Source organism: Microtus oregoni, unplaced genomic scaffold, assembly GCF_018167655.1.
Source record: "Microtus oregoni isolate MIOR12 unplaced genomic scaffold, Mior012 000000F_ref0000247, whole genome shotgun sequence".
In the NCBI taxonomy this organism is placed as follows: domain Eukaryota; kingdom Metazoa; phylum Chordata; class Mammalia; order Rodentia; family Cricetidae; genus Microtus; species Microtus oregoni.
In genome coordinates this window covers 28,301,621-28,329,106 of record NW_024543059.1, presented here as the reverse complement: position 1 = coordinate 28,329,106, position 27,486 = coordinate 28,301,621, and the positions used below count along the sequence as shown (strand labels likewise).

The 27,486-nt window shown below is 39.9% G+C and overlaps 1 protein-coding gene across 13 annotated transcripts in view; it reads right to left on the bottom strand.

Annotated features, from left to right (window-relative positions):
• Tjp1 (tight junction protein 1) overlaps positions 1 to 27,486 on the bottom strand; it is a 253,021-nt gene that overhangs the window by 11,624 nt on the left and 213,911 nt on the right. For 10 of the 13 annotated variants that reach the window (XM_041654666.1, XM_041654254.1, XM_041654335.1 and 7 more), the window contains 15 exons: positions 22,938 to 23,077; positions 22,290 to 22,395; positions 19,457 to 19,607; positions 17,008 to 17,116; positions 15,482 to 15,701; positions 15,017 to 15,201; positions 14,802 to 14,897; positions 11,408 to 11,490; positions 10,631 to 10,841; positions 10,307 to 10,407; positions 6,943 to 7,293; positions 6,369 to 6,617; positions 4,836 to 5,708; positions 4,616 to 4,713; positions 3,685 to 3,912 (listed from right to left, as the gene is read on the bottom strand). In XM_041654666.1, the coding sequence (XP_041510600.1) occupies positions 3,685 to 3,912; positions 4,616 to 4,713; positions 4,836 to 5,708; positions 6,369 to 6,617; positions 6,943 to 7,293; positions 10,307 to 10,407; positions 10,631 to 10,841; positions 11,408 to 11,490; positions 14,802 to 14,897; positions 15,017 to 15,201; positions 15,482 to 15,701; positions 17,008 to 17,116; positions 19,457 to 19,607; positions 22,290 to 22,395; positions 22,938 to 23,077 (3,201 nt within the window). The remainder of the gene's footprint in view (positions 1 to 3,684; positions 3,913 to 4,615; positions 4,714 to 4,835; positions 5,709 to 6,368; positions 6,618 to 6,942; positions 7,294 to 10,306; positions 10,408 to 10,630; positions 10,842 to 11,407; positions 11,491 to 14,801; positions 14,898 to 15,016; positions 15,202 to 15,481; positions 15,702 to 17,007; positions 17,117 to 19,456; positions 19,608 to 22,289; positions 22,396 to 22,937; positions 23,078 to 27,486) is intronic. The other 3 variants (XM_041654830.1, XM_041655002.1, XM_041655127.1) reach the window with 1 other exon arrangement.

Genomic DNA, 27,486 nt, shown 5'->3' with positions numbered 1-27,486 from the left:
AATGAACCAGGACAGGGTGTAGCTCTGGAGGGTATCTGCCTGAGGTCCTAGGCTGGGCTCAACACCAAACACCACGCAATAATGAAAGGGAAAAGCTGCTGGTCAGTGGTGACGTACAACTTTAATCCCAGTAGAGGCAGGTGGATCTCTGAGTTTGAGGTCAGCCTAGCCTGGTCTACAGAGTTATAGGACAGTACACAGAGAAACTCTGTCTCAAAAAACAAGAGAGAGAGAGAGAGAGAGAGAGAGAGAGAGAGAGACAGAGAGAGACAGACAGACAATGAGCAATAATTGCGTCATAATTAATAGATTCTGGAATAAACAAATCACAATCAAGAGAAAAGCTGTATAAAAGAAATGGCTTAAGTAAAGAGAAGGGACACACAGCACGACAAGTACACCTTACTAAAGATGAACTGGCAAGTTTGGAAACACATGGACCTTCCAAACATGGCTATGATCAACTATGTGCTTTTTCTTTCTAGCAAGCCCTCATCCATTCTCAGCAGTAAGCTATTGTGTTGAGTAGATGCTTATTTCTTAAACTGCCATGTAACAACACTCACAGCTTCTCTCCTCTAACAATGTCACTTGAACAACAACTAAAAAGTACTACCTGCCATCAATCTATCGCCTACAGTTAGTTCTCAGAAAGTAAGATGGTAAAATAGTCACTATCTATTTCATTCAATGGAAAATTTCCCTGTGAAAACATTAACAACATTGGCTCCTCCCCATCTCTGGGGTGGATGTGATGCAACCAGCACACTCCACCTTTTACTGAGCTTCATTAATTCAGTAAATACTGTATTCTAGGTAGCGTTTTAGACCCTGTCTAAAAGTTATATAATACAAGTAACTAAATTTTCACTCTACAAAAAAAAAAAAATCAAACTGACATAAAGTCAAAAATACTTTTCAAGCCAGACCTAATGGTATACGTCTTTGGTCCCAGCACTTGGGAGGCAAAGGCAGTCAGTCACAGGAGTTCCAAGCCAGCCTGTTCTACACAGTAAGTTCCAGAGATACACAGTAAGACCCCAGCTCAAAACACAGAGCAGCAACAACAGCAATAACAAAAAGCTAAAAAAAAAAAAACAGCTTTTCATCTGATTCCCTAGCAAATTTAGATCTAAATGTATTTTTCAAGGCTATATCCTATTTATCAGGAATGTAAAAGGGTACAGTATCTCTTTATATCACTTGGCCTTCTTCTAACCGGAATTAAGAGATAAACAGGACACTTAAAAAATTATCACTTCTGTTCCAAGAAGGCACTTGCTGCAAAGCCAGACAACCTGAGGTCAATCCTCCCATCCCCCTCCACCTAGCCCCACACAAAAAGAAAAGAACCAACTCCCAAAAACTGTTCTATGGTCTTCATATGTACATTGTGGGGCACCCCCCTCTCAAAAAAATAAATGCAGAGGTTTTTGTTGTTGTTGGTTTTTTGTTTTGGTTTTGGTTTTTTGAGGCAAGGCTTCTCTGTAGCTTTAGAGCCTGGCTTTTTTTTTTTTTTTTTTTAAAAACACATTTAAAATTAATACTACTTGGGGCTAGAAAAATGGTTCAGCAGTTATGAGCACTTGCTGGTCTTGCAGAAGACCCTGGGTTCAGCTCCTAGCAGCCATAGAGTGGTTCATAACCATATAACTTCAATTTCAAGGTATCTGATGCTCCCTTCTAATTTCTGTGAGCACCAGGTACACACATGCACATGTATGGTGCACATACATTCATATAAGCAAAAGACCCATACACATTTTTTTTAAAAAAAGATAATTTAAAAAATACAACTTTGGGGCTGGAGAGATGGCTCAGTGGTTAAGAGCATTGCCTGCTCTTCCAAAGGTCCTGAGTTCAATTCCCAGCAACCACATGGTGGCTCACAACCATCTGTAATGAGGTCTGGTGCCCTCTTCTGGCCTGCAGGCATACACACAGATAGAATACTGTATACATAATAAATAAATAAATATTTAAAAAAAAAATACAACTTTGCCTTACCAAGACCTGAGCTTACTTGACTTGATCCTGTCTAGCTCCTAGCAGGCTCCATCTGGTGCTATGCTGGGAAACTAGATCAATTAATGCACTATCTGCCACAATGTGCATCTGTATTTCTCATAAACTGCTTTCTTCAATGGAAACAAAGATTTAAAGAGATCGCAATATTCTAAATCTTTACTAATGATGCCTCAGGAAACCTGAGTAACTAAATTGGGTCTTCAATGTTACAAGTTTCAAAATACATTTTTTTTTTGTTTTGATTTTTTTTTTTTCGAGACAAGGTTTCTCTGTGGCCTTGAACTTTGAAGCCTGTCCTGGAACTAACTCTTGTAGACCAGGCTGGCCTCGAACTCACAGAGATCTGTCTGCATCTGCCTCCCAAGTGCTGGGATTAGAGGTGTGCGCCACCACCGCCTGGCTTAAAACAACTTCCCTTAGCACTATATATAAAACAATTTCAGGTAACCCCACGTGTGAGCTCACTGAAAATGTGCATACCTATAATCCTGGGCACAAAACTCTTGTGTGATGGCTTGTCTGAACCACAGTTCCATTTATTTAAAAAAGACTAAGCTAGAGGGCTGGAGAGATGACTCTGTGGTTAAGAGCACTGGCTGTCCTGCCAAGAGGACTTGGGTTCAATTCCCAGCAGCCACATGAAAGCTCACACCTGTCTATAACTCAGTTCCCGGGAATCTGACACCCTGACACCCTCACACAAGTACACATAAAATAATTTTTTTTTTTAAAAAAAAGAATACGACTAAGCTGGGTTCACTAAAAATTTGTTTTCAGCCAAAATGGAATGCCTGTCACTTCCTGCAGTAAAGTTTATCAGGTAAAGAACGCAGTCCTTCCCTGAATTTAGACACTCCCAAGCATTTCTTGGACCTGGTCTTCTAAGACTATCTGCCTTTCGACTTAGGACTGCTTGGACAGCCTCCATAATTTTATAAACAAATTCCTTTGTGACAAAACCCAACTGTTTTTGTTTCTATGGGTGTGGTTTTGTGGAGGCACGAGTCCACTGGTGCCTGTGTGGGACCGTACCAAACTCTGAGGAACAAAGTCTGTCAGGGTCCAGAGATGTACCAACAGCAGGAAGCACAAATCCACCAACACAGAAGGCAAGAGAGAGAAGAGAGAAGCAGACAGAGAAAAAGACTAAGAACTAAAGAGCTTGTCATTTCATCTCACCTGATCTCTGTAAAGCTGAACAACACCTCTCTAACAACACCCCCAGCTCCAAAATAAGAAAAAGACAAGTTCTTCCTTATCTTCATGAAAACAAAACCAAAATCAAAAAACCATCTGAGTATTTCCTCTCTGTGACCCCCTTACCCACCTACTTTTATGTCTTAAAGACAAAAACAGAAACAAGAAAAGGATCACCATCAAATGCAGGGTTCAGCTCAACTTCAGGTCTTCAGTTCACTCTTTTCACCAAAACTCTGAACTTTAGCAACTTTCCTTATGTCAAAACTCTTTATGTTTGATGTCAGGGTTATGAGCAAAACCACATACCAGAGCATCTAGGAAGTGGAAGAGCATGGAGCAAGGCATGTGCCAACTTCCTTAGCACCCTGAACTCTATCCGGTTAACTCTACATTATGCAACTAGAACTTTCTGCTTCATCTTAGCTTTAAAGGTAAATCTTGGGTCAAACAACTTACTTTGAGGAATAACTAGAAAAATTTGGCTGACTCTGGGAATGGACTGGCTTAGCAGGCTCTGGGTGATGGCTGGCAGGAATATGTGCAGGAGGCTTGGTCTCAAAACTTCTTCGGTCAAAATAGGAGAGCTGTTTCCGGTAATATTCTTCATCCTCTTCAGGGTCATAGTGATTTGATCGAACAATATCTTCAGGTGGCTTTACTTGAGGTTTCTGAGGCTCTGGGAGCCTGATAATGAGAAACGAGCAAAACAAATTGTTAGATATTTATTTTATAAAGACAATGGAAAATAAAAATTTGGATCCCTCCCCCTTTGCTTGTGTGTATAGGCTGGGGTCAACCTCAGGAGTTGTTCTTCAGTAGTGGTCTACCTGGTTTTGTTTTTGTACTTTCATCTTTTCACAGATAGTTGTGACTATTTGGGTTTTAATAGTTTTGTCAACGATTAGCATTTATATTCTAATCTAACATATTCATGCTGCATATGCAAATACAGGCTCCTTTTGCCTTGGAATACCTTAAGACAACTTAGTAAACTCAATGATTATCTGTGAAGGGGTTCCATTGGTGTGATTAACAGAGAACCTTTTATGCATGATCCCTAACTGAATGATTTTAGTGATTTAAACCAGTTTGAGAATTGTTTTCACTCTTGCAAACAGTTCACACTCTGAATGTACTTAAAATGGAGAAAACGATATGGTTCTACAATTTTAAAACTTTTGTTTCAATAATTTGCTTTAAAAACAAACAACTTTTCCACAGATTTTTTTCCTAAAAAATTTTTTTCCACTAAAGCTTTGTCACAGGGGCACACGAGAGCTTTCGAGCCTCTCCCTGGTTGGTCAGGGTTCATCAGGAAAGCTGGCTTTTCAGCTTGGGGAGTAAGCTCCTTTCCCCCTCCGTCAGACTCATGCCCGAGCACACCCACCTGTAAAGCGTTTTGTCATGCTCACTAAACTGACTCTGAGGAACAGGTTTAGGGCCAGCGAGGGAAGCACTTGGAGGTTTAGATGCTACTTCTGGAGGCTGCAGAGAACAAGAAAGAGATAGTTAACAAGAAAGTACCATTAAAAGAAAGCAGACAGCTATGAACTATCTGAACTCTACTACTGTATCTACAGACTCAGGCTAAAGAGACACAGCTTTACCTTAAAGCTGGCAGTGTCATTCACATCTCTCTTGTTCTCCAAAGACGCAGATCTTTTGTTTTCAAACATCTTGACTCTGGTGAGCACAGACTGTGGTTTCATTGCTGGATCCTCCTCTTCTTCAGTTAGTGTTGGGGGTGGAGGCTGTGGTTTGGTAGCTGAGGCCAGAATTTCTGGCTTCTGTTGCGAGGAAGGTATTAGAGGAGGAACAACTGCAGCACCATGGAGAGGCTCATAGTGGCCTGTTTTGGAGGTAAATCCCTGTGGCGGTACTTGCTCATAGCTTCGTGAGTACTGGTCAAAGTACTGCTTGGGCTCAGATGACTTAGGACCTGATGAAGTATAGGGTTGAGCTTCTGGCCTGTATCTGTTGTGCACCTCATATCCAGAAGTTGACTGTTCTTCGTGTCGGAGAGTAGAGGTTCGAGGCAACTGTTCATAGCGTTGTCTATTGTCATATGACAGAGAGGCTGGTTCTTCAAAACGTGGGAAATAACCTCTTTCTGAAGGCTCTTCAGGATGCTGTCTGGAGTCCAGGTCTCGAGGATGCTGATTATCAAAAGAAGGCCGAGGCTGGTAGGGCTGTTTGTCATCATAAAACGACCACTGGTCTTCATAGGTAGGGATTCGATCTTCATATCGTAGGCGATGGTCATAATTTCGAGAAAACTGGTCTGTGTAGCCTGAGGAGTCGTACCTGTATGCAGGCTGCTCAAGGTCTCTGTTGGCTTGTTTTTCTATGTATGGAAGTTGGGGTTCATAGGCCAGATTTGGCTCTTTATCTGGCCTCTGCCCTGGGTGACCAAGACCAGGTTGTTTTAAAATATGGTTTTGTCTCATCATTTCTTCAGGATATGGCTCCTTCCTAAACACCTGCATAAAAAACCCATATTTGAGGACAAAGGATTCTTTATAATTCTATTCTATTTTATTAGGCAACGGCAAGTATTAAGTTATGACTTTAGAATGTGAAATGGTATACCCTACCATTTCTGATCGGGACAGATTAGGAGTGACATAGCTCAAGTGGAAGCTGACAACTTACACTGCAGGGAAGAATCTTATGCTTTAGCTTGCACCACCAAAAAGTAGGGAAAGATAATTATTCATTTAACAGAAAACTAATTTACTGAATGACTGATTCTATTTGATTTTCATACTGAAGATAAAAATCACAAAGAAAATTTATGGCCACCATAATTTATATAAACATAGAAATGTTATGCTGAGTCTCAACTATGTAGTAAAGAATTCTAGAAGACACTAAAATCAAAATTAAAAGTAATAAATATTGAAGCACAAATCTTAAAAGGCTTGGTCTCAAATAATCAATATACCATTCGAAGCCATGCAAACTACAACACTGAAATGATTTGTCTTGTTGGAAAGCATTAAAGTGTATAAAGCCCAGTTTAAAAAAAAAAGAAAAAGAAAAAGGCAGAAGGAAAACGTAAAGGGCAAAGCAGTACTAATCATGTGCCAGGTGGATGGAGAGCAACAATCAGTGCAGCACTGCAGCACGGGCACGGGTACCTCTGTCGGCTCTACATGCGGCGACAATGACGGTCCTTCATCTCTGAGCACCATGTCAGCTGTCACAGCACTTGGTGCTCCTAAACAATCAGCCTGTGATGATGCGTGCGAGGTAGGAGGGGCTGGATTGAGCTCCTCCCGTCTGACACTGGCATTAGCTAACTTTACATTAGGGTTAGCTGCAGAGGCTGGTGGTGCTGGGTTCGTTTCAGGCGAAAGGTAAGGGACTGGAGATGAGGCTTCTGCTTTCTGTGAAGTGTTTAAAATGTTTTAAATATAGTGTTTCTGGCTATTACTAACTTGCTGCACAATTAATAACGACTGGTAGACATTAAGTGTGCTAATTAGCAATGTTCACTATGACGTCATGTGCTATAGTTTTGTTGAAAATTTCAATATAATGCTGTGTAAGATGAACGCAGAAAACTCAGAAAAAAGGCCCTTGGTACTCTCGATCTGAAATTCAAGATTAAGTTGTAATCTGAGGAAGAAAGGAATAATCTTTAACGTATGACCACATTCTTAAACCTCATAATGCACCTCTAACTAAAAGCGCCGAATGCTTGCTGCTTACCTGTTGAGAGGCTGTCTTAAGTCCAGGGGAGTCTATTCTATGAATAGGTTGTGGCTGCGCTTGTGGTGAATAAGGAGGATATGTTTGGTTTTCATGATGCATTCCAGAGGAATCCTCTCTTACAGGCTCAGAGGATCGTGTTATGGCAGACTCCGGTGGAGTCCCCACCTCATCATTAAGAGTTTCATCTAGTTCTTGATCAGTGTAGGCCCCGCCTTCTGTATCTGTATCTTCATAGTCAGAAGTGTGTCTACTGTCCGTGCTATACATTGAGTACTCACTACCTGGGGCTGACAGGTAGGACAGACGATCATCATGCAAATCAAGGTCATCACTTGTAGCACCATCCGCCTGGGTCAAATAAAAGTAAATCAAAAATTTTATTCAGTAGTTCTTTAAGAGATGGCCTTTATTTTACAAGAGAGATTGAAAGGAATACTTTTCTTTGGAGAAATCGTTATCTATTTCTTGAAATTTCTGATGAGGAAAGTCAAGAAGATTGTACAAGCACACATGCAGATACACATAGCGTCCCGAGATCAGAAGGGCCTGGATGATCAAACAGTGGCTGACTAGCTAGGACAAATCTAGCGCACAGCCACAGAGAACAGGAAGGAACTCTGACATGACACACAGTTATAAACCTAGTCACTAGCTTTTCATCCAAAAGCAAGGCGAAGAAAGAGAATGCTATTAAACCAAGCTCACACAAACAAGGGCACACTGACGGAACAGTACTTGTGAGAACAACCATGAAAATAAACCCACAGTAGGCTGAGTAAGAAATACTGTATTTATAGTTAGGAAGCAGATTTTGTTTTTGAATTGGCATGTAGCCTCTAAAGCTTCTATGACACAACAGAAAGCCATCACGGGCAGGACGGCCATCTCGGTTAAGAAGACTCTTTTCACAGAAGCAGTTAGCGATGGATGGAAAAGGAAAACTGTCACACTTCCCTTCTGCAAGTGACTAAGACTTGAGTTAATTCCCGACAAGCTCAGGGGCGGGATGAGCTTCAGAGCAGATCAGAGAGAAAATGAGAAGTACACAAGGGAAAGGGAACTACTGGTTGTAATCAGCAGACTCACAGGATACCAGTTTGAAACAGTACTAGGATTAAACAGCAGTCTCGGAAGATCTTGCATGAGAAGTGATGCAATTAGAATTCTGAAATCACAAGGATTTCTTCCATTACAGCGTGGACTACTCTGTGAGAAGTGTTGAGATTCATTCTCTAGGCAGATGCACTAAAAGTAATCATCAGGTGTGGTGCAGCTCTGTGAACCAGCTGTGCCAAGATCATGACCTTGGGAGCCAGGTCTCCTCAGTGCTTTTCATGTCCTCACTTGCTTCAGTTAGAGACTGACCTCAAATACCGCCCTGGTGGTAAGATGAGGGAAGGCTCTGTGTCAGGCTAAGGGCAGAGCACCCAGGGCTGTGCTCAGTTACAGGAGACTCTCTCTCACTGATCTCTACCGTCTAGAATGGCTACTGCTGAAGAGAAGTGTTCTTGCCATCTGCTCTAATCATTAACCTGCTGGGAAGGATTTAAAGCTTGCAGAAGAAGCACTGAATCCATTGCTCTATCTAGCTCCTTGAAATACAGAAGTGAGCAAAAGCCATGGCTATTCTGAAGTAGGAAATGTTGTATCTTAATATTAAGAAAATCTCAGGATGATGTTTCTTGATTTCACAGGGGAAAAAAAAAGAGTGTGTCAGATCTTACAAAAAAGTAACTCTGTGGCAATTAAGTCAAAATTGTTAATTCAGGAAAGTTGGTGAAAATGAAAAATTCATTTTCTTCAATAATCTGTCCATTCTGATAAAATGTATTTTGGATGGAAGGGGCAGAAGAGAAATCAAGTCTGATTTGAGTTGGAATGACTTCTCTGATTTACGAAATGCATCAAACCAGGTAATGTTGTATCTTTTCTTATATAAAAAGTTGGGGTATTCTTTTATTTTAAAACCAAGTTAAATATACAAAAGTATTACAAAGAGAAACTACTGAAAATAAGGATTTGTGACTTAACTCACAGGACAGGCAGGTGTGTCTAACTTTGTGCATCTAGGGAATAACAAATGCACAGACCAACTTTAAGAATTCAGCTCAAGAGTGAAGGGCATCGCACTCTACTTGGCACAGGCTGCTAGGAGAGCTGTGCAGCTGCAGATGATTAGCACGAAGACTCAGTCCCTCCATCAGCTGCCACCAAGTAAGCCTTGGTGTGTTGTTGTAAAGTGGCACAGTGAGGTTGTCCACTGTGACTTTCCTATCAGTGTCCAAGCTGGCATGTGAGTTACTCATGTGGCCTATTACGTCATCTGCACAGTCCATCTCCCAAGCTGGTGCACAATGAGAACAATTATGATTCTGATGCTTTATTATAGGTGAGAACAATCATGTTACCTCTAGCTGTAAACGTTTAGCAATTTTTCTTGCAGAGGTCACATGTTTCTGGATAGGGACTCGCTAAACATGCAGCATGCATGGCCAGAGCACCTGCACAGTAGCCAGGCAGAGAAAGGGAGGGAGGGGGCATGCAGGAGCAAAACATGGAACTCAAACCAACAAGGCAATAGAAAAACTTAACTGAAAATAAGCCAAAAACCCAGAGGGACTCTTAATATTCCCTAACAATCACATGAATCTGACAAAGGCAGAAGACTTTAAAAACAAAGACTCCTTTAACAGTGTACCTTGAGGAAGCAACTGTCTCTCCAAACAAATAAATAGAACTTTCCCACCCAAGACTGCTATATACCATGCTAACAACAGAAAGCAGCTACTCTAATTAGCCATTGGGTATATGTAAAACCAAAATTCAAAGCCAGAAAAAGATCACAAATTTGTTTACTATTTCCCAGTTGGTTAAAGGTAGGTGCCACTGGGGGAGGTAGAGAAAATTCCTATGGTAAAATGTGAGGGCACAGTGTTTATTTTCAACGTTTCCTAGAACTTTCAAGGGCTGGTGGCTCCTACAACACTCCTGACAGCCATCGGCGGGCGGTGTTTCCCGCACACTGCCTGTCTTTCCAGAAAGCTCTCCTCACTCAGGTTATAAATCCCTTTTCCCTTCAGAGGAAGAAGCTGAAGCCAAGTTCAAGGCTGTCTCTCCCCAGCCAGACAGGGACAGAGTCACCTAAGTCTTTGTACCAGAGAGCCGCACCAGATGAGTCATTTGGTTAAACGGGGACTATAACAAGCTTTCCGCTTATAACTGCTCCACACAAATGATAAAAAGCATTATAAAGGCTAGCTTTTCCAAAATTACTTACAACTACTTAGCTAGTAAGAAAAGAGTAGCATTTACCTTAGTTGTGAAATTTAACAAGTATAAAAAGTAATAGGAGGCTCCATACCTTCCCCTCAGAGACCCACACCAGCTGATTCTGTTGCTGCTGAATGGCCTCTTTCAGGGCACCGTACCAACCATCATTCATGGAATTTAAGTTAATTGTAGCTGCAAATGAATGAACAATGTAGTTTTATGGTTAGAACATGAGCACAAGGGAAGAGAGATGACCCAGTCCTGTCTATCAGCAGTCTGAGGAGTACAACTACTTCAAGTTTTCAGTTAGGCAGTCATTACACTTTTCCTTTCAACCAGACATTCTTAGGTTTAAATTAACATAAGCTCTCTAAGCAGAGATCATAAAGCATCAGCATCTGAGTAACGTACTCACTTGTGAAAAGATGGTGATTATTCTTACGAAGTTTATGAGATCGTTCATATAGTTTCCTGGCACTTTTCCGAGACTCTGGACATAACCTCATCCTCATTGTTTTCACGCCTTGCTTAGAGTCAGGGTTAAGGAACACAACAATTGGATACCACTGGGCATAATTAAGACGATCAACTGCATTTGGTGTTACATCTAATAAAGCGTGTTTGTCCTAGAGACAGGAAGGAAAACACATATGAAGATACAAAACACCATTAAAAACCATTCTCCTCTGAAAAAGCCACAGGCTCTACTATACTTCAGTATTAGCTGAACCCTGTGATTGCTATGACTCAGGAGCACTCATTAAAAAAATTGTAATGTAAAGTTAATTGAGAAATATCCAGTCCAACTAAAAAAACAAACTTTTCATCAGTTATTTTTAAAACTCAGCTACAAGGCTTGTAAGCTAACTATTACCTGTGCTCAGGCTGTCACAGTCAGAGAGGCAACTTAATGTTCCTGGCATCTCCTTCCATGCACAAGCACTCTGAACTGCACTGTTACAACAGACTGCCAATTGCATCCAAACACCACCATTATAGCAACGAACGCTCTACTGATGTTCATCAGGACTATATTCTTGAATTAATGCTTTTCTACAGAAAGGGCTTAATTTGCTTAGACTACACCAGTAATTATGCTTGGAAAATTCCCCTTTGTTAAAAAGTTAAATTTCCTCATCAAAAACATAAGCTTTACTGTTTATAAAGAACGTGTTAACTTGCAATAACTTACTTGATCTATGATTTGCTTTATTGTATGAAGGCGAATAATGCCAGAGCTACGATGGTCAGTTCCAGCATCTCGTGGTTCACTTTCTATTCATGAAGACAGGACAAAAACATCATGTAAGAATTTCTCAAGAACTGGGCATACAGACTTGCTAGAATAACACCTGGTTGTGGGCTGTGCTGTACATTGTAGCATGTTTAGCAGTGCGCATTCTATCCACTAGAGGTCAGTAGCAACTCACCAGGGAAAGCTCCATTCATATACTGTAAAAAGCAAAAATGCTTCCATCACAAAGGGTGGAAACTGCTAAAAGAGGTACTCCCTATACCAGGTCAGACAATGTTTCCTAACAGAACCAAGATTAATAGAAGAAAGATGATGCACTTGCTTTGGGAGGAAAAACTAAGGAGGCATCCCCCAAGAACTTTAGTAATCAAGACAAATATTTTGATGTGGTACTTAAAAAAAAAAAAGCCACAGTAAAAAATAAATAAAGTGTAACATCACAAATTCATAAGCTAAACAATAAGTAAGCAGAATATAAGTAAAAAGTTATTTAAGTTTTCCCTTCCTGTTCCCTTGGCGTGAGCATGTGTCTCTCTGTCTCTCTGCCTCTCTCTCTCTCTCTCCCTCAATAAATGTTTTATGGCTATTAAAAAAATTATAAGTTATTTAATAAATAAATACCTTACTAGAGATGATGATTTTAAAAATTATATTGATTACTTTGCTTTTAAAGCCAGGAGAGCAAAGTTGTAATAAATTATTATTTGCTACAAACAAAATATGTAAACACTTTTTTAATCCAAGTTTTAAAATGCTTACTTTTTCTTCAGTGTTCCTTCTACTCCATTAATATTCTAGGCGAAAAAATAGGTCCTAAAAGTTCCTGAGCTTATGGGCTTAAGGATGCTTTTGTCCCCCCTTATTGTATAAGGCTTAGTTTCCCACCATCCTCTGCAGTAACACCAAAATTATGGTCTCATTTGTGTGGCACCCTGACATGGGGAAGCTACCTAAGGGGCTGAGACCAGCAGTAATGCTGCAGCAGCAAATGGCCTGGGGATTTCCAGTCAGCCACCTCACTCACAGTAACAGCCTTAAGCACGGAGGCTATGAGGCGCCAGAGATGCTGCTGAGAGGCAGCCTATAAGCGTCATCCTGGCAGCCCTCTCTCCTCCCTCATATGTCTAACACTGCTGGGGATCAGTTTCCAAACAGCCACCACAGAGGTCTACAGTGACACGTGTGACTCTGGACAGAGGGAAATGGGAAGGGGAGGGAAGAGGCTCTGGGGTCTAAGAGTGGAAAAGGCAGAGGTCTGGAAGTACCACAGGCTCCAAGGAACAAGTAAGGGCAGAGAAGGAGCTTCAAGGGGGCAGGGCAAGATAAGACCTACCTAAGTTCAAGGTCAGCCTGGTCTACAAGAGCTAGCTCTAGGACAGGCTCCTTCTTCACTTGTCTGAATTTAGGAAATAAGTATCTTCACTAAATTTCATCAAAAGCGCTGGGCAGTGGTGGCGCGCACCTTTAATCCCAGCACTCTGGAGGCAGAGGCAGGTGGATCTCTGTGAGTTGGAGGCCAGCCTGGTCTAGAGAGCGAGTTTCAGGACAGGTGGAGGTGCACAGAGAAATCCTGTCTCTAATCTCCGCCCTCGACCCAAATCATCAAAACAAATTAAAAGCAATAAAAAAAAATGTAATGTGCTTATTGTCTAATGTTGTAAACTTTAAAATGTTAATGAGAGTCTCATAACAAAAGACGGTGGGCACAATCCTCTGGAAATCAGTAGTACCCACAATCAACAGACATGACGTTCAGTCTATGGTTTCTTCCTTTCTAAAAAATTCCGAAATAAGTATGGGAGAAGCCATATCCCCACATAAAAAAATAAACCAATGAGAAACATGACAGAAACTACACACAAAAAAACTAGTCAAAGGCTTTGCTGACTCACTCTCTGAGGAGTGGATGGAGGGGGAGACAGAAGGGAGGGAGAATTGGGATTGGTATGTAAAATAAAAAGATTGTTTAAAAAAAGTAGTCAAGTCATGAGGTGCAAGAAAAACAATAAAAAGAAAATATTTTATTATTAAAGAGAAAAAGAAAATTTTTAAAATACCACAAAATCAAACGTTGAAAATATAAAGGATAGAAGAAATTATAATGAGGTGGAATTGGGGGTGGTGGTAACATATGTCAAAATAATTTTTTCACTTTCACAATGAGTGAAAATGTGAGGAGAGTGCAGTTTCAGTTTTTACATGTAATTTAAAGCAAGCTAACGGGCCGGGCGGTGGTGGCGCACGCCTTTAATCCCAGCACTCGGGAGGCAGAGGCAGGCGGATCTCTGTGAGTTCGAGACCAGCCTGGTCTACAAGAGCTAGTTCCAGGACAGGCTCCAAAACCACAGAGAAACCCTGTCTCGAAAAACCAAAAAAAAAAAAAAAAAAACCCACCAAAAATATTTGGGGCTGGAGAGATGGCTCAGCGGTTAAGAGCACTGACTGCTCTTCCAGAGGACCCGGGTTCGATTCCCAGCACCCACATGGCAGCTCACAACTGTCTGAAAATGTAGTTCCACGAGATCTGACACCTTCACACCAATGAACATAATAAAGTTAAATAAATAAATAAAGTTTAAAAAAAAAATAAAGCAAGCTAACGGGTTATGACCAAGTCTGTCTATTTCAACCACCATGACTGATCCTCAGAGAATGGAGCGGCACACACTGGTGTGCAGAGCCCTGCCGCCTCACTGTCAGGTGGGTCTACTGGCACACGTCACCCTGCCCACACATTTCTGTAGCAGTGACTAAAAATCACTGCATTCAGTCACAAAGGCTGGGATGAAGGCCATGCTTTGCCATTCACTAGCGATCATCAAAGGGAAATTTAAACTTAACAGACAGGCAGCAATGCTTAACACAACCCCACTAAGGCACACTAAGGAGACGGCTCAACTTCAAAAATAGGTATTTGGACCCTTTGCTCACAGCATCGCTGTGAAGGTTCAACAAGATCATGGGCTAGGCAGTTTTCACAGGAAGAAACAGTTTCAAAAACCGTGATCCTCTTTCGTACAGGGAACTGGAGAACAAAGACAACCCTCCGCCTTTCCTCCAAATTAAAAGAACAACATAAAGTGCAAAATTCTCAAAAAAGTTGTATTTTTGTGAGACTGTTCAGATGTTCCCTTTTGAAGGAATTTTTAGACAAACAAAAGAAACACTCTGCAGCCTATTAAAGGTCAGTGCTGTTCCTGAGTCTACTGAAGAAGGTTGGGGCTGAGCCCGAGTCTACTGAAGAAGGTTGGGGCTGAACCCGAGTCTACTGAAGAAGGTTGGGGCTGAGCCCGAGTCTACTGCAAGTCGGGGCTAGCCCGCATCTACTCACTTGCAATCTGATAAATATCTGGTTCTTCTCTCGCCAGTTTTTCTCTGGCAACGTCAGCAATTGGTCCAAAGATGGTTACAGGTCTCAGGAATCCAGCTGGAGAGAAATTAGGTGAAAAAATTAAAAAAAAAAAAATGATGACATGGTTTGTAATTTTTACTTACTGAAACATACTGTCATGAAAAGATAGGCATCATAGTAGAGGAATGAACTACCTTCTCGAAGAACAACCCTTTCATAAGCTGGGAACTTGGTCTGAACTGGCTGAGCTGACAGGTCCTCTCTGCTTTTTCGAAGATTTCTCTTGGAGCTACGAAGCCCTCGGAATCTCCAGAAGTCAGCTCGGTCTCCACCTGCTGTTTTTGGAAGTGTGTACTGTACACTGGCTAACTGCTCAGCTCTAATAAAGAAAAAAGAAACATAAACAAAAAGTATTTAAAAGGCAGCAAGGAAAAAAAAGCCACAATGAAATGAAATGGAATATCAAAATTCGGGATAGAACATCACATGTAATTCCTATCTCAACAGTTTTAACAAAATAGTTTATATAAACTTATGACTACTATGAGCAAACATAATGAAAAATATGAATTTGTATTCCCACAAATCCCTCAGCGAGACTGACAGCATCTATCACCACTTATTTAATTCACAGGGTAAGGATTACCAAGTGTTCATACCTGTTTTTATTGGGGATGATGCCTCGTTCTACCTCCTTATGATTTTTGCCAATTCGAATGGCAAGCCAAGAGCCCAGCTTTCCATTGTACAAGGTATCCACAACACGGAACACTTCTCCTTTGTTAAAACTAAGTCCATAGGGAGACTCCTTTTCATATTCAAAATGAGTTCTAATATAGAATGAATCTCCTACATCCGATTCTACAATGCGACGATATACTAAGAAATCAAAAGAAACACATTAATCAATACTTACTGGGATAAAACATTTAATTTACAGAAGACATTATGTGAAGATGCTCCTGCTAATGCCCATGTCAACATACAATACCCAATCAGTGCTCAATTCTCACTGTGTCTGGAACTACTTCATCTCATTGTTGTTTAACATTACCTCATAAAATGGTCCCTTCATTCTGCACATGATAAAACAATACAGAAAAAGATAAATATGTTCCATTTCTGCTCCTGTTATAGCGTCTAATTATCTGTAAATGTTCCAAAGAGCAATTTATTTCTCAACTCTGCCAGGAGACTTTGGTTGTTCCAACTGAACAATGCTAGGCTGTGTGTGGTGGTTCATTCCTATAACCCCAGCACTTGGGGAGGTAGACAGGAGGATCAGGTGCTCAAGATCAACTAACTCCTTCAACACATTCAGTTCCAGTCTAACTGGGCCACATGAAACACCCTACCTCAAAAATGGAGTGTGTTGGAGCAGGCAGGGGAATGTACTACAACTTCTTGTCTACTGTATGGATACGAGACACAGTCTGAAATATCGAACAACAAACAGGGTGGCTCCCAAAATATGAGTAACTAAAACAAAAACAAAACCCCTCAATTTTCAATGAAAAAATAACAAAAAAAGTTTAGAATGGTTATTAACAATTCTGTATATTGCATAGAAAAACACTAGTACAAAACTTAGATGCTATCCACATACATTTTTATATAATTCCAATAACTAATAAAACAAATATTCCTCTATGACTTATAGAAGATTGGCTGGCATTTGACTTAAATCATAATGCCATAAACGCTGATCCTATTTATTTTGCTCTGTTAATGAGTATAGTGTAGACTGTAGAACCTTAAATAAATAAAATTAACTGCCCGAGATTAACAAACTCAATCATTACTAGGAATGATTTATTCTGAACTATATTTTTTAACGGTTTGTCTTGTTTGAGACAAAGTCTCAGCATGTGGTCTTGTCTGTCCTGGAATTTACTATGTAGAGCAGCCTGGATTGAATCACAGATATCCACATACCTTTGCCAATCAAGTACTGAGATAAAATGCCTAAATCATCATACCAGGTTGAATTCTTTGGGGAAACCATCATGCCTGGCTTTGAACTAGTGATCCTCTTGTGCCAGGCTCCTGAGTGCTGGGATTATAGGTGTGCTACCACACCTGGCCTTATTTACTTTGAACAATTTATTTAATTTGAACAAGTCAATCCCTCTGAAAGGCCCCAACGTCTATAGGCTAATCCTCTCCATTTCAGACAGTATCTCACCATCCTTCTTCTTCTGCGCCAATATGGTCACTTCTTCACCTTTAGGGAGGTCGAGAAGGAAAAGGACGGCCTCTTCTCTTATAATATTTGTGAAATCTACATTGTTCACCTATTAAAATAAAAATTTTAAAAAATTTAAGCTAGCTGTTTTTAGGAATATAAATGTGTTTATTTACTTAGGAAAGTATTTTCAAAGTCTATCTAATTTGACAATACTATATATTTAACAGGGCAGTTTTTTTTTCAACTTTGGAGAGTATAATATTCTCTAATTTAAAATAAACAGACACAAAGTAATAGGTGAGTAAAAATGGAAATTCAGAGCATTTATAATATAACCTGACATTTATAAGAATCTGTTACAAATCTAAGCAATTTAGACCCAAAATGACAATGTGTTTTTACCACTTAAAATCTTTAGATTTAAAATTCTATATTCATTCTACATATAACTAACTTTTTTTTTTTTACTAATTGCTGAAAAGAAAATGACATACTCACAAAACAATCAGAAAGACAGTGTATGTATTATGGTGTCCTTATAACAGTAGCATTGTAGGGGTGGCTCTGAGTCTCAAGTCAATATTTACTTAAGATTAGTAAATTCCTCCATTCCAAAATGAAGTTGAAATGAAATCTATACAATTTTCACCAGTAACTGTGCAGGATTACAAACAGTAGAAACTTTCCCCTACTACCTTTTGGAATTTCTTCTCCACTTAAATAATAGCAACAACAACAACAAAAAGGCCAAAAGGCAAAAAGTCAAAATGCACTACTTACTGTCATGTAAAACCCAAATTGAGCTATTAAGAAGCTGCCCTTAGATGATGTATTCCCCATTTACCTCAAAACAGGATCATGGGATAGTAAGAAAATAAGTGCTGGAATTTCTAATATAGTCAGTCAGCATTATCATCATATTGCGTTCAAATATGACATAAGTGCAATGAGGACAAGAGATATATTACCAGGAAGAACCTAATACAGTGTCAAAAGAGAATGCTAAGTCAGAGATGAGGACAAGACTTTTTGACATGCTTAACTTTCAAAGGAAAAGAGGACTAGAATGCAGCCACAGGGACAGGCCACAAGTACAGGAAACTGCACCAGGCAAAAAGATTCTAGCTGTGGGCTGCTCACTTGAGATGAAGGCCAAGCAACAGAGGTGCAGGCAACACTGATATTGTCCCAAATTACAGAAGTCAAGGCACCAGGAGCATCAGTTACATGACAGAATCTCAGGGAGAATGCTTTTGAGGATTGACAGGCAAATGCGTCTAAGAAACGATAGAAAACATGAAGCAAAGTTGACATTGGTCAGTGATAACCAGAAAAACTGAGATTGGGTAATGGTTAAAGTCATACTGTAGGGCCACAGTGATTTAAAAAAAACAAAACAAAACAAAGAAAAACAAAGGCAAGGAAGGAACTCAACCACCCCTTGAATGAGTCAACAGCAAAAGAGAGAAATAGACACTGAAGAACCAGACAGAATCAGAGGAGGGAAAGAGAAGAGATGGACAAAGCTGCAAGACTGTAGAGCAGATGGAAGACTCAATTCAGCACAGGGAGGAGGAGGAGGAGGGAGGAGGAGGAGGAGGAGGAGGAGGAGGAGGAGGCGGCGGCGGCGGAGGCGGCTGCTGAAAGCAAAGAGAGACCAGACTGGAGGCAGCAAAGAGAGGAGATACGGAAACAGGAAATGCACAACCCACACTGGATAGGATGATGTTCTGATTTAAAAACTGGAACAGAGTTTACCAACCAGATCGAATACATAAAAATATTTGGATCCTCTAAAAAGAGAAGTGAGAGACAGATGAAGACACTATCATTACTAGGAACACAGCCAAGGACAGGGAGAGGAGAGGAGAAAAGCACGTTGGAAATTACATCTAGCCCCTGTTCTCCTGACCTTTGTCAATGACCACCTTCCATGTGGGGCTTGAAAGTTCAAAGCCAAGCAAGTTACAGATCTGCCAATATATCCCATCCTCCTGGATCTGAGCCATGATCTGAAATATGAATGATCCGAGAGGCCAGAACTACAATGAAAACCACACACTCCCATGGGAAAATAATACCCAAAATTACTGGTCACAAGTTGTGGTCTCTGGCAGTCTTGACAGCTAAAATGTTTAACTGAACTTTTAAAAGACTATTTAGTAGACAGTAGAGAGATCTAAAACTTGATTTCCTTATAGGTTCTGTGAATACCAATGACCAATAAAACATCACTAACAACTAATGAAGCAGCAAACAAGAGAAAAGGGAGAATGGCAGGTGGCCAGTCTAACACAAGCTAGATCTAATGGGTTTGTAATGTGAAACTTAAGTGGTTCAAGAGACTGTACATAAGTTATAATCTAATCACAACGGTCAGTCTGTTATGCCTGGCATCTGGTGATCTAAGACTTTCGAATCCACATAAGATGACATACTGACATACCCTGAGAATTTGATCACCTTCCTCTAAGCCTTCTTTGGCTGCAGGGCTATCTTCTAGAACGCCAGCTACAAATATTCCGACATCATTTCCACCAGCTAGTCGCAAACCCACACTATCTCCTTTTCTGAATTTTACCAGTTTCATGCTGGGCCTGTTAAAACAGATATTTCATTTCAAACAGTTAAAAGTCACAGCAGGCTGCTACAGCAACAACTACATTCAGAAAGGAATAAAGGACCATCATTTCTAAAGTCCCCTACATAGCACTCATTTATTGGATAAAACCTAGTATAAGAATCCAAAACCAGATTTAATAGACTTACTAATTTCCTATTAGAAAATAAGTTTTGAAATATCTAAATCTGATGGAGAAATAATACTTTTTATGACTACTTTTAATTTCCTTACAAAAGTATTTTCCCTATTCTTGAGAAGATATATATGGCAAATTCCCAATAGCTAAAAAACAAAACAAAAAAGCACTTTTCTACCAGTAGATAAATGAAAGTCTCATTTAATATAAGTAAAAGAAACTGATGCATAAAATTCAGTACTTTTCTTAATATGACAAAATGTACAAGCAGAGTCTGTTACAATCCCTACAACCAATAGACAGTGGATTTAAATTTGCTCATTGGTGGGTTGCTGTTAGTTCCATTAACCTGTAGCTCTTTTTAACTTTGAAATAATAAGAACATTAGATTATTCCGTATTTCTCAATTAGACCTACATCCATCCATCTCTGCCCCTCTTTCCTGCTATTATGCAGCAGGGAATAATTTAAAACACAAAGAATAGCCAGCAGAAAAGATGCTGGGCAATGTGTGCCACACTGCTGTGTGAGTTCTCGTCCTCATCTCTACATTCCTCAACTTCTATCACCTCACTCTCATTATTCCCAATATAAAGTGCATACAAAAGAGGTCTTTCTTTCCTCTTAATATGTTAACCAATTACCAAATTATCAAAATCTAACACAAAATAAACTACAGTCACATACACAAACAAATGAATTGAGGGAGAATCCTGGTCCTTTTGAACCAACTAATCAAAAGCTGCAATCGCTTCTATAATACTCATCATTGATCTGATCTGGTTTCCTTCCTTTTCTTTTTCTTTTTTTTTTTAATTAAAAAAAAAAAACGGGGCTGGAAAGATGGCTCAGTGGTTAAGAGCATTGCCTTGCTCTTGCAAAGGTCCTGAGTTCAATTCCCAGCAACCACATGGTGGCTCACAACCATCTGTAATGAGGTCTGGTGCCCTCTTCTGGCCTGCAGGCATACACACAGACAGAATATTGTATACATAATAAATATTAAAAAAATTAGAAACAAAAAACAAAAAAACAAAACGGAGTCTCACTGTGTAGCCCTGGCTGTCTTGGAACTCACTCTGTAGACTGACCTCCAAATCATAGAAATCTGCCTGCCTTTACTTCCCAACTGCTGGGATTAAAGATTTGCCACTAGGCCTGGTTATCTGCTTTTTGTTTGTTTGTTTTTTAACCTGGAATGAACCAGCTAGGCATAAAAGTCAAAAGGCCATAGGTTGGACAGGTCACACTCAGTCAGGATTTCTGACACTCTTGGCCCATCCCTGAAAGTATTTATTGGTTATGTTTGTAAATGGTCTGAGTCCTTTGGTTGTGTTGCTGTTCTATTTACTAACCAAGTCAAAGTTATCTCCTGGATTCCTCACCCAAAAGAACAGATACACAGATCTTTTAAATATCTTCTTGAAAAGCCTCCTCCTCCTCCAATCCATAAAGTGGCTGATTGGATCTGAGCTCAGATAAAATCCGGCTTTTGAAAAGCAATGCTAGACAACAGTTTCAGGAAAATGACAAGTTTTATACTCTGCCCTTTCTGCACTGTATCAACTATATGCAGTAACAACACCTATCTAATTTTTTCCTTCAAATTTACTAACTATATTTAAATGAAAGACTTTCACGGCTCAGCTACTAATACTGTGGACATCCTCAAGTCTTCTGCATTTCCAGAGATGCAGCTCTTCGCTATCTTCTACAATTTCAAGCAATCCCAAGGGGGGGGGGGGAACTAGGCCTTTTCATTGTGTGTGTATTTCAATCATCCATTACTAATACTAAAAATCTACTGTTTTAAATTTGTACGATACTCACCTACTTCTGAAGCTATCTGCTTTTGCTTAGGTACTGAGGGAACTTCCTGTACATTATTTTTTTGTATAGACAATACTAAGGGTGGAAAGAGTTCTTGGTCTACTGCACCTTAGTGAATGTGTTTATTTCAGGTATTCATACATCATATCCTTTTTGTTACAGAAGGAACAAATTTAAAGAATATGAAGGCTTAAAATTTGCTCACAATATTTATATTAAGCCTATTTATACATTAATAAACAAATGGTATGGACTCTCAAACTAATTCTGGAACAGCTCTTTCAACCAGAAATCACTTTCCTCCAGGCAGCATGCTGCGACACTCCTGGCTGGTACAACTGAAGATGTGCTACTGGTACTGTATCAGGACTTTGTACATAAGCATGTCACACCACAGGAGGTCCACAGTAAACAGACAGCAGCCTAAGAGGTCAGTGATGGTCAACAGGTATTTCTCTTTTAAGAATGCCAGGGCATAGAAAGCTTGTGGATATTCTGCTTTCTTACTCTTTAATTACTGATCTAAGAACTAGGTAAGAGAAGGTGGGAATTAAAAAAACAAAAGGTTGCTTTGTTGTTAGGCATAGTACTACAAGTACTACACAATGCTATATGAACAAGACTTTCAATTCTTATGCTGAGAAATGTCTAATAAACACAAAGGACAGTGTGGCTTGAAAATTCCATTACCGAAGTATCCCATCTTCATGAGTTGAATTAGGCAGAACACCATCAGAAGGACTGACAGGTAAATCCACATCTGGTTGTCCAACTTGAGCATACACGGGCTTTGGTTCTAAGAGAAAGAAAGTTTAAATTGTACAGGACTTACTTAAGCCTCACAAGATAAGGGCAGGAAGAAGAGTAACAGAGATAATTATCAAAGCGTCCGTACTCTTCATTCTGCAAAAACTTCTTTCCTAATATCCACATTCCTGCCACTAGCCAACTAGAATAAGGCAAACACAAGAGAATTAAATAATTTTGTTTTTAAAGTTTTCAAGGCAATCTAATTTTCCCCATCCCATCCTGCGGTACGGTGTGAAGAACCCAGGCCTAGCGACAACTTGGCAAGCACTCTGACATTTATCTTTAATGAGCAGTGTTGGAATAGCCTTACTCTCTGCAAGCAGCTGTTACACACGAATAATTTATATTTAGAAAGTAAAAACATTCACGAAGGTTACTATCTATACTAATTCTTACCCTAATAAGAAAAAAGCTGGAAGGTATATACAGAAAAATACACATTGGTAACAATAACTGCATCTTTCAAATTGTCCACAAACACTGAGAGTTGCTGTTGCTGAAAGCAAAGGTGTTTTTGGTTATGCTCACCTGGAAGAGTAGGTGTTTGCTTCTCATTTTTTTCAACTGTCACTTCTTCCACGGCTTTGGCTGTATGGTCATCTGTATGCTTTACAGGAGTTGAGACAGCCCCGGGTTTAGAAATTCTCTCTTCCTCTCTGCTCCGGAGACTAATTATTACAGTAAGAACATGAAGAGAGTGAGAGTGATTTTGGAAAACACTTCATGAAAACAGAATAAACAAAGCAACTTCTAAACCAGGGGAAAGGGGTGTTTTCAGTTACCAAAGGTAGTAATTAAAACTAGGATGGGGCAGGCAACATGACTTGGTGGGTCAAGATACTTGCAACCAAACTTGCTGACCCGAGCTTTATTGCTAGACCCACATGGCAGAAAGAGAACAACACATACAAGTTGTATGCAGACATTCAGACATGAATGCATGTACAAATTAGTGAAGGCTTTGAGCCATGTTTATCTACCACATTCTTCATTGCCCTGAAGCAAACATCAGGCTCCAAAGAGCTAGCAAGACCCGCCTTAAGGCCTTCCATTCTTCCTCAGAAGAGTACAGATAAGTATGTATTTTTTAAAAAGAAAAAACACCTGCTTTATTTGTGTGCATTTGTGAGTGCATATGCACATTGTGTGTGGGTTATCACCAACACCATGGTGCACACGTGGAGATGACAGGATAACTCTCTGGAGTGATTTCTCTACGACCTTCCTATGGGGTCCAAGGATTAAATGTTGGTCAACCAGGCTTCCCTGGTAAGTACCGTTAACCACTGAACCATCTTGCTGACCTGTTTTTGCTTTGTTGTTGTTTTAACTTGTATATAGCATGGCCCCATTGAGTGAGATTTAGGGTTGGCTAAAAGCCCTATAAAAATGGTTGTTAAAAACTAGGTATAAAGTAAGAGTTGGAAGAAATTTTTACACTCCACATAAGTGTACTCATTGGAAATAAAAGTTCTTTAGCCTATCAACTATATAAACAAAGTAGCAAATTAACACATACATCAATCAGATCAGCAAAGAGTAAAAATAAGTGAAAATCTCCAGGCAGAAGGGCCTGAAGACCCTTCAGGTCTTGGCTTGCATCCCCCTGGAATGCTTCTACACAGTGAGCATTAGACTTGGTAGCGAGTGGCTTATCCAAGTTACTCTCAAATAGCTGTGTAGCACAAGGCTTCCAAATGAGATGCCTCCCCAAGTGTCCTTCCCAGACCCTCTAGATAGCAAACACCCTGCAAGCTTACCAACTACACTATAAATTCTCTGAACATTCAGTGAACAGAGGCTGAGCCCTATCCAAGAAAGACACAGTGCACCACCCTAGGCCTAGGACACAAGGCGCTGCCTCTTCTGTTGGCACTCCATCTCAGAGCCTGGTGAAGAAACAGTTCTGTGTCTGTAGTTTTTACATTTAGACTTATCTTTACTTCTTAGTAGCCAATGCGTTGTAGTTCTCCTTTTTAAATTTTTGGGTTCTTTAAATTGTTCCCATAAACTGCATTCATTCCGTTGATCATATCCTAAATGCTATGTTATGCCAGGCTGCCTACTAATGAAGCTTTCCCTCGTACTTCTAGCACTCAAGTACCCTCAATGGATCTACACTAAAGACATCAGTAAGTTATGCAGGCTTGCCTTGAGCTTGCTCTGTACTGATGTAGCCAAGCCTTGAACTTGTGATGGATTCTTTTGCCCAGTATCCCAAGTAGCTGAAATCAGAGGCCTAAACCACCAGGCCCGACCATGTGTGACTGCGTGTGTTTTGGATGGGGAGTTAGCTATATGAAGTACAACTCATTCTGAATGAAAGTGAGCTTCAGGGAACAATTTAGATATGTATCTTACGGCACTGTGTGCATGCTGGCATGTGTGCAAGGAGAGGTCAGGAGTTAACATCCACAATCACTCTCTACCTTTTTTTTGAGATAGTGTCTCACTGAGCCTGGAATTCAGACATTTGGCTAGACTGGCTAGCTGGTGAGCCCCAGTGTTCTGGCTGCCTGTGTCCCCAAAGTCACTACACCAGAATTTTTACATGGGTGCTAAGGGTCCACACTCAGGTCCTTCCACTTTTGTAGCAAGCACTTCACTGATTAAGCCATCTCTCCAGTAGAGTTTTCTGTAGTAATCCTTGATCAAAACAGATTAGTCCACCCAAATTCAAAGGGGAAAAAAATCTTTGCTGTTCAAAAATATAAATTCTGTGGGAATAAAAGAAAAAAATTACACCTATTATTTTGTGGGTTTTTTGAGGGGGGTTCAATGCCACAAAATGCATATGAAGATCTGAGGATAACTTTTATGAGTGTTTTCTCCTTTCAGCACATGGGTTCTAGATATTCAGCAAAGACTATTAGGATTCGATGGTAAGTGTATATACCCATAAACCATCGTGATAGCCCAAAACAGACAATTTTAATAACAAGACAGCCCCAAACACTTAATTTTAGTAAGAAACAATTGAAGAAAGACTTAAATTTTAGAGAGCCTTTTCCTGACTGATGCATTAGGCTTTTGTTGGTGGTACAATTATCATGCACTATGATACTATATAGAGCAAACAGTTTGCTGTGTCCTGTGGGTTTTACAGCCAGAGAACAATATCACAGTGATCTTACTTTCTTTCAAGGGCAACAGGACTTTTCTACAGTTCTTCATCTGCAAATAAGTTTGTTCATACAGTGCCTACCTTTTAAACGTCTATTTTCTCTTCAGCATCATCATGTCTTGGCTCTGACTGAGCAGAAAAGTGTACGCCTTATTCCAGACCATTGCACAAAGCCTAACAACACTGCAGTTACCACTGAGGACTAAGAGGGGCAGTTGCCTCACCAAGTTCACCACTACCATCAATATCTACCCACTCTGAAATGGTAAATATAATAAACAGTTTTGTAGAACATCCTGATGAAAAAGAAGCACTTAGTGGTCCTTTAGTGGACTATTTTTTTTAAAGCATCGTTACACTATCACTAACCAAATTTTCCAAAACAAAGTAATCTTTGAATGTCTAATCACTCTAAGGTTCTTGAGAGCTGGCCACGTGGCTCCTTTTGCTGTTCGTCCAACAAGTCAAGTGTTTCCATTTCGGGAGCAGCACATTATGTCTTATTCTGGAATGATCTTGATGCTGCTGGTTTTCTTCTCATCACTGAAGCTAACAGAACTAGAGAAGGCTCCCTCCCTTCCTAAGCACTCTACCACAGACTTACCCTCCCTTATATCACCCGATAGTCTTTGTACTGCTAAGCAATAGCAAAAATTACTTCTTACATTTTAAAATTTACTTGCTCTATTCATTTTTATGAAAACTCAAGTAACTCAGATTTGCCTGGTCTGTTCCAGACATTTATAGTAAGGCATTGCTAATAATACAAATGAACATCAATTAAAATCTGTCCCACTCAAAAACAATTATATCCATCAAGTTGTAAAAAGTCATGGGGAAAAGCCATCAGTTATGAGCTGCACTGAACACTTGTTTCTTGCCTTTTCCTGCATGGTGGAACTAGAGAATGACGTGAGAGCAGAGCCAGAAACAAAGTGTGTATGAAAAAGAAACCAATATAAAATAGAAATATGAAACCTTTTTTAACAAAAAATTAAAACTTCTAAAACTCAGTCCATACGGCTGAAAGGACAGATCAGTGGGTAAAGGTATCTGCCAACAAGACTGATAGTCTGTTTAAGTCTTAGGATCCAAATACGGAGAGACATGGATGCCACGAGTTGTTCTCTGCCCTTCAAACATGCACTGTGGCGCATGCCTGACCACATACATTCTTGTTCCCCACCCCCGCAACACACATACACATATGCGTGCATGCAAAACAAAGAAAATAGAAAAATTATGTTTAAAAATCAGTAAGTAAAATCACCACTGCAATTATGAAATAGCAGAAAACGTTCAAATCACAAATTAGTATGTTTCAATAACTAAAACTAAAGAAAACAAGTACAATATCTGAAAAAAATTACACATAATGCAATTAAGGAATACTTAAGGTTCTGGGCAGTGGTGGTGCATGCCTTTAATACTGGCACTCGGGAGGCAGAGGCAGGTGGATCTCTGTGAGTTCGAGGCCAGCCTGGTCTACAGAGTGAGTTCCAGGACAGGCTCCAAAGCTACAGAGAAACCCAGTCTCGAAAAACCAATAAATAGATAGATTCGATAGATAGATAGATAGATAGATAAAAAGGGATGCTTATGGCTCTATAATAAGAAAACTATCAAACTTTGCAGAAGGTGTCAACAAAGAAAGCAACCTCAACACACACCCAGTCGTAAGGAACAGTCAGATGACTCATCCGCAGAAAAGCGGATGTCAAGCTAAACTCATAGAGGACAACACCCTTTGCTTCCACTTACACGTGGAACCTAAACTGGTAATATGTATGACATCAAAGTAGAAGGAGACCACTTGGAAGGGTAAAGGACAAGGAGAGAAAAGTGGTGAAAAGAGAAGGCGATAGTGTGACTATGACAAACTACATGGTATACTTCATTATACCACGAAAACATCATTTTAGAACTCTACTTTGTATAGTAATTTCAGACTAA